We start from the raw sequence: 12,174 nt of genomic DNA, 5'->3' as shown, positions 1-12,174 counted from the left end.
TTGACCCTCATCATCTGATTTCAGGCAGAGCGAGGGGAAATGTTCACAACTCTTTTGACCTCAAGGTAAAGGAAGTTTTTTTTTCTAAGTTTTCTTTTTTTTTTCTGACTACTTCCTGTTAACCAGTTTCCTCTTCTCACAGACCTCCCTCCCTTAACGGAATCAATTATAAGAGAAGTGCCCTGCCCTGTGCATTTGAAGGTCCTTGTTCCCAGCCTTCAGCTGTATTTCCTGCAAAACATACTTGTTTGTTCTAGGTGATTCAAAAGGCAAGCTGACGTGAGGTGGGGGAGGGGGAATGGATGTTTAACTAGGGTGCTTACAGAGTCCCCTCCGCCTTTCCCCATCTCTAGAGGAAATGAGGCCCAAGGCAGGTGACACACGCACAGAGGAACCAGAAAGTTTCAGAACTAGGAGGAAGAAAAGGCCAGAAAAAGAAAGGAAAATCTGAGGGCAGGCAGGGTGGGTAGGAATGGAAGAAACAAATTTTACAAAAAGTACCCAGGCTCCTGACTAAAGAGGGGACTTGTCTGCATATAGTTGGGTATCTAATTTGCACATCTTAGGAGAAAAGCTGTACGAACTCTCCTAGACCTTACTCCTCTCCCTCCAGTAACGTTTCCCTAGCCCCCGCAGGATCTCCCCTGGGCTCCCCAGCTGTGCACCCTCTCGTCTGACCAACGCCCCTCCCTCCACAAAATCTTCCCCAACGTGTTTCTATTCAAATTCTGGCTCTTCTCCCTGCAGTATTCTTCAGAGCCCTCTCTCCCTTACAAGATCCTAGCTCCATCCTTTTTCAACAACAAAAATCTCCTAATTAGATTCCACTTTGCACTCTCCCATACCTTGATATCTGTGTCTGGGGTGACAAACTCCTTCAGGCACTCAATGGGACCCATAAGAAATGGGCAGTGGGAGGAGAAAACCTGGAGGAAAGAGAGTACAAATGAGTCCAAGGGACAGTGGCCGTTGCCTTCAAACAGGTGGAAACAAAGAAACAAGAAAAGGGCCTCAGCTTAGATAAGAACTTAGCCAGCTTCCCATGCTACTTCTCTCCTCATGCGTCTAGGTTTCTTCAGCTCATCTAGCCTCAAAGAACTTCCAGGACCTCTACCGAATTAAGCTCCGTTCTCCTCAATGCTCACCAACCCTTTCCACAACTTCTCACACAAGCCCTACCCAAGGCTTTATCCTGTGGCAGCCCCCTCTCCCCCAGCTCACCTCCCGAAGTCCCTCTTGGGCCATGGCCCTAAAACTGAGGATAACTCCAATGATGGTCATACGCTTCAGCACATTATCAGCCCCTGAGGAGAAAGAAGAGCGTTCAAGAAGAGAACTTAGGAGAATGGCAACGGTTTTGCTTCTTCAGACCCAGCCTAGGCCCCAGAGCCCCCAAAACCCGTCATCCACAATGCTTTTCCCACAGTTCCTTCTCCCTTTAGGAGACGTGCTCACCCATCAGCTGGGGAAGCAGAGAAGCCATCAAGTCTGCCTTGCTAAAGTTGGATCTGATCTGAACAAGTACATCCATGTTTTCCACCACCAGCTTCTGCAGCCAGGACACAGAGCCATTAAGCACGAAAAGATGAGACCCATGGTACATCTTCCCCCCCGGTCTCCTACCCCTACCCTTCTTCCCCCAGGGGCTGGACCTTCTTCCCGGGGACTTGCTTCCACAGTACCTTCAGCTCCACAATCTGAGAGGTCACATGCCACATCAGGTTTTCACTCAGGAACTTCATGCCATAGGGGCCCAGGAGTTCAGCCAAAGCCCGCAACTCTGGAATAGAGTCACAGAGGTCCCAGGTGGGACTCAGAGGACACTGGTGCTTTTGCACAATAGCTATAGGGTAACGTGAACACCTTAAGTGTTTTTCAGCAAGGAAAGGAAGTGGGAAGTTGGAGAGCAAACGTAGCCTGAAATCCTGTATTCAGGTGACAGGTCTGGCCTGCCTGTGGGACAACTTACCCTCTCCCCACTGGTACTCATGCCATGACGTACCACAAATGATAACTATTTACTTTTCATTCCTATAAGAATCTAGACTTTCCCAGTCCCTTTACATGGCACCTGGGCTTTACTCTTGCTGCACTAGCTGCACTAGCTTTATCAGATGTTAAGCCCCTCTCTGAGCCTCAGTTCACTTCTCTGTAAAATGAAGAAATTAATATCCACTCTGAATACCTCACAGAGTTGATATGATAGCATAATCAGTACACATCCCCAGACTCCCAGCTGTCTTTTCCCCTAAATTCTTCTTCCCTCAAGTCTGCCCCATTACCTTATCCCTCCCTACCCAGCCTGCTTCTGGCCCTTTGTGAATTAAATAAAACCTGGCTGAGGAAATCCCACGTTAGAAACACTAGTGACAAATTCAGACAGGGAAGAGCTCCAGCTATGATCTTTGGCTATGGGCGGTCCCAGCAGAGAAAACCATAAAGACCAGAAGTAACAAGAGACCAGTAGAGGAAAGGTGAGTTTAACATAGTTAACAAGAGTTCAGAGGGAAAAGGAAATCAAGGCTCCACACTCAAGTGTTTAAAGGCAGGACCAGTTGATCTCCACCTCTACCATTGACAAAGGAAGTGGAACTGGTCACAGCAGCTGACACAGAGCCTCATGTGGAATAAATACTAAACATTTTTAGAGTCACCTATTTACGATAGGAACAACTGAGCTGAGAACTAGAAAAGGATTTCCTAACTGGCCAACTTAGATAATTCTAAAATGGCTGACAGAGAGGCAGAGGGGCTGAACTGCCTTCTCTGGAGAGAAGACACACTGATCTACTGATTTGGATCGGCCAACTCTCCTTACTCTAGTCCTCTCTAGGCTATAACCCTAGGGCATCCTTCTCTATCCATCTATTTTTGCAGCAGCATTGCCCCATCACCATGGTAACCCAGGGAAATTGGGGTGGGGGTGGTAAAAGGGGGAATCAGCATTACCTCCTGCTGCTCGTCAGTTGTCAGCGAGACCTAAAGCTGATTTTAGATGCTGCCTACAGTCTGTGGGAGGAGTTGATAAGAAGGGGACATCTGAAGCCTCCAGCAGGTAAAGGGTAGGGTCAGCTCACTGATGGAGTCAGTATGAGGGTAAGAAGAAGGCAGAGCTGGAAAACAGAACTGTATACTCTGACTTTCATAACACCCCCCAAGGAAGGGGAAGAATGGGGAGGGCAGGGTCATTGAAACATCTCCTACCTGTCTCAGATACCACGCGGGGTCCATGATTTATACGGAGGTGAGAGGAAGCAGGAAGCAGTGGGATAGTTCATGAATCAGTCAGTCAGTAAAACAAATCTATTAAAAAGGATCTGCATGGCTTCAAGCCCTCTTTAAAAAGAGGATAACTTCCCAACTCATTCACGACACACTCATCTGCCTGCCTTGAGACACAAAAGCACTTCTATACACTGGGAAGCAGCGTGACAGAGTGACTAAGCACCCAGGTTCTGGAATTTGACTGCCTTGAGTTGAAATCCCAGTTCTACTATCTATGAATGATGTATGACCTTAATCAAGCTCCTTAACCTCTCTGTGTCTCAGTGTCCTCATCTGTAAAATGGGGGTAATAAGAGTACCTACCTCAAGGCTGCTGTGAGGAGTAAAGGAGTTAAATACATGTGAACATTTAGAACCAAGCCCACACTAAATGTCATCCATTATCTCATCATCATTATTAAACATCAGCAATCCAAGCACTAGCTAAGGCTCTAAAACTTATCCCTCAGGGAGAAGATGCCATGACGTCAGACCACTGTTTAATAATTCCAAACATCAGAATGTCCTCCTTACATTTATCCTTTACCCCTCATTATATGTCCTACTCTATACTCTTTGTGGAAATGGAAAATAACCATTTACTACCCTTCGAAGACTAAATCCTTTCAGTGACTTGAGTGCCCCTGCCTAGCTCCTAACTCCCCTCATCCTCCCTCTCCACCTTCAACCCCCAAGCCACTCCTCAATTCTGGGTCTCACTTGAAATCTCTTTTTACTGTCCCTAAGGTAGAATCTAGCAGAGATCTAGGAGAGTACAGAATGAGCCTCTGGGAAGGTAGGAGAATTTAGATGGGATCCATAGGTTAAGATATTGTATTGAGGGGAAAGGTTCGGCTCCCTGACAGGAGACCAGGCTCTGGGCTCACCAGAGATGTCAGAGAACTCCTCTGCGCTGAAGTTCTGCTCCCCTTCTCTGGGGAGGCTGATGAAGGCCTGCATGGCTGGTGAGAGGATAATGGTCCCACTGCTCGCCTGTCTAAGCAGACTTTCTAGGTACCTACAAGGTTCACAAGAAAGCACAGAAGATTAGTGTTCAATCCTTTCTCCCTACCACCACCACTGGGCTCAGGAAGAGAAACTCCACCAAAGGCTGGGGTGGGGAGAAGAGACTCAAAGAAGACAGTACAACACTCTAATTAACACCCCAAGCTGTTGGCTCAGAAACAACTGGCAGTAGCGTGGTTCCGCTTTGCCCCTAATCTGCAGGGCATTTGGCTGTGCTGTCAGAGGTAATGGTGTGCACGCCCTACCACCTTTTCCAGCTACTGCACACCCCTCACCCTTGGCCTTCCTCTGTCAGGTGAGACAAGCCTAAGCTGACAAGACAAAAAATTCCTACTAATTGGGCTCCTCTGAAATATACTTAGCCTCAACCTCTCCAACGAGAGTGTTGGACTAAGGGCCTAGGACCCTGGAAGCAGGTCTCAAGTCAAACCTCCTGGACAGAGAGAGGCCCCGTGAACACTTGTCATCCAGTCTCCAAATATGCCCTCCTGACCTCTGGGCAAGCTGAGAAGGCCTCCAGCCAGTGTCAGCAGAGGGCGTGGCAACGCCTGCCACTTACCCAGGCACTAGCTCTGGGCCTAGGTCTTACAGAAGTCACAAGCTAACCAGGGGTAGGTCAAAACCAGCACTCAAACGTGAGGGTTTTTCCTTTTAATTTGAATTAGTTGCCAAATTTTGGAAACTGAGAGATTTTACATTAAAATAAGGATTTAGTGGGGCAGCGATCAGATGGAGCTAAGTGGCGGCTGCCGCCTTTTAGAGGGGCATGCCCCCTTCAACTATTCAAAGTCCCCACCTAGCCCACAACACCCATTTACCTTACCTGCCAGGCCCCTGTTGGCATTTTATTGTAAACCTTGTCTCAGTCTTTCCCCCTCCTCAGGGGGTTCTTTGCAGCCGGGCTCCTGCCGAGCTGATACTGGATTAAGAACGCCACCCAGTGGCTTAGGGAGGTAGGAATCCAGCTCCTCTCCATCCTTAACCCTCAAAGGAAATACTGCTGACCCCTGCCTCCTCCAGTCTGGGGGAGGAGGCCCCTTTCGCTATGAAGAACAATCTACTAGACGTGACACGGTCATGTCGGGAGGTAAGGAGCAGGTAAGGAGACAGTGCTCCGGAGAGATGGTGTGAGACAGAATGGTCTCCAGGGGGAGAAACTGGACAAAGAGAGAAATAAGAGAACTTCAGAAAGAGGAAGAGAGATCACTTGAAATGAAAACAGTAAGAATCCAGAAAAGGAAGGTTAAGAACGGCAGATTAAGAGGAAAAGGGTCAAATTGCTACAGAGTAGATCAATGGATGTTACATGGAAGCTTAGAAAGAGACCTCATGATGGACAGAGGGGATCTGAGTTTGCCCCAGCTTACAGCTTCAGTCCTTGGGCAGAAACAAGCTTCTGTTTGGGGGTCTATGACCCTAGGAGCTAAAATGCCTGGTCCCGAGGTCCTACTGCATAAAGGAAAAAGTGCTAACAAAGAAGTAAGGCAGTGAGAGAGGATAAGCAACACTGACCAATTTGTGTAGAGAGTGGTGATAGTCTGTTCCCCACACGAGTCCAGTGGTTGCGTCTGCTGCAGGAGGGCATTGCGGATGACTCTGGACACATCTGCACCCAAAAACTGGGCCAGTGACTTTATGAAACCGATGTACGCTTTGACTCCTGCCAAGAGCTCAGAAGGCCTGGCGATCTCCTGGGTTGTGGCATTGTAGCCAGCCAGCCACACAATGGCTCTAGGTGACAAAAACCATAATCACAATCATAATGACAAACATAGTAACAGTTATCACATTTATACTGTGTTCTGGGTGCTGTACTATGATTTAACTACACGCATTATCTCATGTAAATCTCACAGCAACCCAATAAGGTAGGTACAATTATTATCCCCATTTTACGGATGAAGAAACTGAGACACAGTAAGCCACTTGCCATCTGTGAAGACCACACAGCTGGCAAGTGGCAGAGCTGGGACCTGAATCCAATAACATTTGATTCTCAATCACCATGCTCTTCTGCCTCCAACGGAGAAATTAAATCAGGTTGTAAAAGACCTGGGCTCCCAAATGCCATCTAACTGTACATGCTTGCTTACAACCTCCTGCATTCTCAGGGCCAGCATTTGTCTTTTCTCCTCGGAAAAAATTAGTTCCAATCACTGTCAGAAATGCAAAACCACACCCAGAAATCCTTAGAAGTGCAGTGCAATCCCAAGTGGCCACAGGATGCCAGGTGGAGAGAGAGTACACTTGGCTGGCACACATCTATAGCCAACCTTAGAGAAGGCAGAATAACTGTCCACACTGTATTATTTTAGGGGCACACCAGGAACACCCCTCCTCACTGGACTCCCAGCCCCTTCCAAAATACCTTCCCCAGGAACCTGAGAATTCACAATTAGAGTCAGTCCTCTGCCTGAGGCTTTCTTCCTTGTTAAAATGTAAACAGTAGGGGAAAGAGGGACATTAGTCTTTGCCAACACAAGCTTTTGTCAGTCATCTGCACATCAGTATGAAAGAGTCCATCAGGTTCTCCCTAAAGCCATAGATGTTTGGGAGTTTTTTGTTTGTTCTGTGTTTTTGGAAAACTGTTTATGGCAGGGGAGGGGAAGGGAACAGGAGGGCCTACTCCCCAGATGAAAAGGAAAAGAGAAGAGGTACCACTTGAGGAAAAATACTACGGAAGGGACAGACGGGAGGCAAGCCTAATCTATTTTAGAGTTTTCATTGAGGCCAAACCTTTAGGCCAACTTCCAGGCTTTAGGAACCATGATGCCAGTGACATGCTGCTCCAGGGCCTAGAAACCATTGCCAGCTTCTGAAGGTTTACGCATGGATGATTATCAAATTGTCATCTTCTTGACATTTTTTTTTTTATAAGTTTATTTATTTATTTATTTTTGGCCGTGTTGGGTCTTTGTTGCTGTGCGCAGGCTTTCTCTAGTTGCGGCGAGTGGGGGCTACTCTTTGCTGCGGGGCTTCTCATTGCGTTGGCTTCTCTTGTTGCGGAGCACGGGCTCTAGGCACACAGGCTTCAGTAGTTGTGGCTCACGGGCTCTAGAGCACAGGCTCAGTAGTTGTGGCGCACGGGCTTAGTTGCTCGGCAGCATGTGGGATCTTCCCGGGCCAGGGCTCGAACCCGTGTCCCCTGCATTGGCAGGTGGATTCTTAACCACTGCGCCACCAGGGAAGTCCTTCTTGACATTTTATATGCACCTGAGACACTTCCTTCCATATAGCTGAAGTGTACGGAATGAAAACAAACTAATTTTACTGTCACCCAAGCAAAAAACTAATTGAAAAATTAGCCTGCATCTCCGACAGTCAAGGCACAGACTCCTAACTGTTCTCCCTACTCCTGTCCTTGGCCCCCCTAGTGCAGACAGAGTGAACCTACTGAAATGTTGAGTGAAATCATGTTTCTTCTCTGCTTATACCCTGCCTAGGCTCCCCGTCTCACTCAGAAGCAAAGCCAAAATCCTTACAATGGCATAGAGCCACCTGAACAGTCAGTCTGCCACTCCTCCAGCCTCTCTGACCTCACGTCCTACCAGTCTCCCCCGGGCTCATACTGTTCTCCTCCTTGTTCCCTGAACATACCAGGCATGTTCCCACCTCAGAGCCTTCGCACTTGCTGTTTCCTCCGCCCAGAATGTCCTTTCCCCAGATAGTCACCCACTTGGCTTCCTCAATTCCTTCAGGAGTTCACTCAAATGTCACTTTCTCAAGCAGGCCTTCCCTGGCCACCCTATGTAAAATTTCACCACCACCACCGCTACACACTTCCCATCTCTTTTTCCTGCTTTAACTTTCTGCTTAGCATTTAGTTTCTAATCTACTATATATCCTACATTCTTATTTTGCTTGTCTCTAGGGTAAGCTTTATGTGGCCAGGAATCTTTATTTCTTTTGTATACTGCTGTATTAACAGCTTCGAGAACACTGATGACACACAATAGATGTTCAATAAATACTTGTTAAGTGAATGAATAAATATACTACGTATTGCAAAATGAAACACAGAAGACTAGGAGATTATTCATAAAAACTTTTTCCCCTCACTCCCCTAATTTGCCTACTATAGTGCCCAATTTCAATATAAGGACTGTTCCTGCAGCTTCAGGGAGCAACAGAATGAGAGGCAAAGTGGAGGGAAGGGAATTTATTTTGTTGAGGCCTATATATGTCACTCATTATTATCTTTAATTCTCTACCAATTCTCAATTACAGGTAATTCTCATTATAAGGTAAATATCATTATCCTTACTCTATAGGGTAGGAAATTAAGGCTCAAACAAGTTAGATAACCTGCTCTGATGTCTTAGCTAACAGCATCAACACAGATCTGCTGACTGCAAAGGCCCCACTCACCCTACTAAATCAGTGATGACCAGTTCTGGTTGTTCATCAAAACCACCTATAGAGGGGCTTCCCTGGTGGTCCAGTGGTAAAGAATCCGCCTTACAATTCAGGGGACATGGGTTCGATCCCTGGTCAGGGAACTAAGATCCCACATGTCGTGGGGCAACTAAGCCCACGCACCACAACTACTGAGCTTGAGCGCCTCAACTAGAGAGCCCGTGTGCCACAAACTACAGAGCCCACGTGCTCTGTAACCCGTACACCACATCTACAGAGTCCACATGCCCTGGAGCCTGCACGCCACAACTAGAGAGAGAGAACCCGCACGCCACAACTAGAGAGAAGCTCACGCGCTGCAACGAAAGATCCCACACGCCTCAGCGAAGATCCAGCATGCTGCAACTAAGACCCGACGCAGCCAAAATAAATTAAATAAATAAATAAATAATAAAATAAATCTTAAAAAAAAAAGAAACCTATAGAGGTTTGGGGTTCTTTTATTTATTTGTTTGTTTGTTTATTTATTTATTTATTTTTGGCTGCGTTGGGTCTTCGTTACTGCGTACGGGCTTTCTCTAGTTGCGGCAAGCAGGGGCTACTCTTCGTTGCAGTGCATGGGTTTCTCATTGTGGTGGCTTCTCTTGTTGCGGAGCACGGGCTCTAGGCGCACGGGCTTCAGTAGCTGTGCACGCGGGCTCAGTAGTTGTGGCTCGCAGGCTCTAGAGCACAGGCTAAGTAGTTGTGGCACACGGGCTTATTTGCTCCGCAGCATGTGGGATCTTCTTAGACCAGGGATCAAACCCGTGTGCCCTGCATTGGCAGGCAGATTCTTAACCACTGCACCACCAGGGAAGTCTGGGTTCTTTTCATTTATTTATTTTTAAGAGAGATGCTTGGGACCTATGCCAGATTGACTGCATCAGAATGACCACCAAGATGGATCTAATGGAACCCAACTTTGAGAACTACTATACTAAGCAAACAGAAGACAACAAAAGAGTGATACCTGTTGAGTCTGGCCTCCAGATGGCTGCTGAGATACTCAGAAGGGAAGATGGTGTGTTCAAATACACAGAAGCTGTGTACATGATTCATTGTCAGTGCCAATTCTGTCAAGTTTAGGTGTAGCTTGTCCATGCTGGGTAAAATTGAGAAAGTAAAATGAACCTCCATTACAGGTCTGGCACTGCCTGCTAGTATCTGGGGAGGATCTGTCAGGCCCATGACCCTCAGACCCCTTTCATCTTCTGGAAAAACTCAGCCTAGAAGAGTACACATTGATGGTGACTTCAAAGGCAAAGTAGAAAATTCATATTTAAGCGCTTTTCCATATCTGTCATTCCCCACCACCACTTCCGCACTCTTTTGCTGCATCACCTTCCCTCTTTCCTGTTCTCCCTTCTTTGAGGTAGTGCCCTGCTGGCCCCCTAAGGCCTAGGTCCTCACTTGGTGACAATGCTGCGGTTCTTCCGGTGACTCTCAGCTCCTGGTTTGTCCCTCTCAGGCTCTCCTTTTCTCGGAGTCTGCCTCTGCTTCATGGTTTTCTTGTTTTTGGCCTTGCTGATGGTAGTGGCACAGTGCTTAGGTAGAAGCTTTAGAAACAAACACAAGTGAATGGAGATATGAGATTCATTCCTAAAACTGCCGAGTAATCCATCTAACAGTTATAAATAGGTCCCTCCCTTATTGTCTGTTCTTTTCTCGTTCTGCCTTTCTCTCTCTTTCCTTCCATGCATCTCTTCATTTGGAATTACTCTTAGAGCATGATAGCATCCATGAGAAAACTGGTTTTCTTGATAGTCACACTTGTTTTTTTTAAAATCCAAGCTTCTACTGTTTCCAAAAAATCAAGTCTACCTTGATGGGCAAAGGTGCGTCAACCTTGAAGCTATGCAAAGCTGTCTGTGGTAGATTCTGAAAGTAGTTCCAAAAAACGCAACTCCATTAGTAATGGCAACATCACTATTTATTCAAAATGATAACTTTGGAGGTGCCAATACTCATTTGCAAAAGTTTTGGTGTGTGTGAAAATAATACATAATGTTTTAGTCAACCCTGATACAGCACTGAGCAAATATCTTTAACCGTGTCCTTTGCATGTAGTTGGTATTCAGGTTGAACAATGAATATACCCATAATTGTACTTGTTTACATATCTTCCTTGCATTAATTATTAAATTTCTTTCAAACATGTATTTGTACACTTTTCTCCCTTAAATTGGGACGTTCCCCAAGGGCAGGAATTGTGTACCTTTCCTTCTGGGACCCCATCCCAAAAACCCAGCACAGGGCTTAGTGCCCAATAAATACCAAATAATATAGCAGCTAACACCTATTGAGAATTGCATACCAAATATTTAACATACGCTATTTCATTTCACCTTTATGATACTTCTTTTAAGAAACTATTTTTGGACTTCCCTGGTGCCACAGTGGTTAAGAATCTGCCTGCCAATGCAGAGGACACGGGTTCGATCCCTGGTCCAGATGGATCCCACATGCCGCGAAGTAACTAAGCCTGTGCGCCACAACTACTGAGCCTGCATGCCACAACTACTGAGCCCGTGCACCACAACTACTGAAGCCCGCGCACTCTAGGGCCCATGCTCTGCAACAAGATAAGCCACCACAATGAGAAGCCCACAAACCGCAATGAAGAGTAGCCCCCGCTCACCACAACTAGAGAAAGCCCACACGCAGCAACGAAGACCCAACACAGCCAAAAATTTAAAAAAATAAAAAGAAACTATTTTTATCCCCATTTTACATATGAGAAAATGGGAAGGTTAAGTAATAATATAACTGTGCATATGTACACACACACACATACACATGCACATGCACACAACCTGACTCCCCTCCTACCAAAGTTGCTACAAAGCCTGACTCAAACCCAGGAAGGGTGGGTAGTCTAGGAAACCTGAAAGAATCCAGGGCAACAGCAGAACAAGTTCTTCATTTTCAAATTTCCTATAAACTTAGGTTGAGCTAATCATGACCGGGTGCTATGAGTCAGTCAACGGAGGGGAGGAGAAAACAACAGACAAAGACACAAAAGTAAAGCAGAAATTTCCAGCTGAAAATCAGCAAACAGAATCCAGAAGCAAAGTGAAGAATAACACTATGATGGTGAAGTATGTTGAATTAGTGATTCAATATTAAAATCCATTAACATAATTCAAAATACTAATAAAATCAGGAAGGTTGACTCCTCAAAAAAAAAAAAAAAAAAAAAGACACAAAAGCAGCCCTGAGGATAAACACAGAGGAAGTGCCTGAAAATGTTCAGATAGCTACAGATTAGGGTGCAGATGGACAGAAAGGTGAGACAAGACAGGTGATCTGGGGCCACTGTTCTGAGTATGTGTACACAGGGCAGAGAGAGGAGGGGAAGTAAATTAGAAAGTTAACTCATCTCTTGGAACACTTCAAATGAAAGCACAGATTTTGTTGCAGTGCAGCTGTTCAAATTAGAGTATTTTTAGACACCTCTATTGAGCCCCAAGGGAGTAAAGACTGACGATG

The 12,174-nt window shown here is 46.1% G+C and overlaps 1 protein-coding gene across 1 annotated transcript in view; it reads right to left on the bottom strand.

Annotated features, from left to right (window-relative positions):
- Positions 1 to 12,174, bottom strand: part of NCKAP1L (NCK associated protein 1 like) — a 41,929-nt gene that overhangs the window by 10,716 nt on the left and 19,039 nt on the right. Inside the window, exons 19-26 of the mRNA XM_036867520.1 lie at positions 10,096 to 10,241; positions 9,656 to 9,787; positions 5,803 to 6,021; positions 4,152 to 4,282; positions 1,683 to 1,780; positions 1,456 to 1,549; positions 1,222 to 1,304; positions 846 to 926 (exon numbers count right to left, since the gene is read on the bottom strand). Of these exons, the coding sequence (XP_036723415.1) occupies positions 846 to 926; positions 1,222 to 1,304; positions 1,456 to 1,549; positions 1,683 to 1,780; positions 4,152 to 4,282; positions 5,803 to 6,021; positions 9,656 to 9,787; positions 10,096 to 10,241 (984 nt within the window). The remainder of the gene's footprint in view (positions 1 to 845; positions 927 to 1,221; positions 1,305 to 1,455; positions 1,550 to 1,682; positions 1,781 to 4,151; positions 4,283 to 5,802; positions 6,022 to 9,655; positions 9,788 to 10,095; positions 10,242 to 12,174) is intronic.

Source organism: Balaenoptera musculus, chromosome 10, assembly GCF_009873245.2.
Source record: "Balaenoptera musculus isolate JJ_BM4_2016_0621 chromosome 10, mBalMus1.pri.v3, whole genome shotgun sequence".
NCBI lineage: Eukaryota > Metazoa > Chordata > Mammalia > Artiodactyla > Balaenopteridae > Balaenoptera > Balaenoptera musculus.
This window is presented reverse-complemented; position numbering and strand designations above follow the sequence as displayed.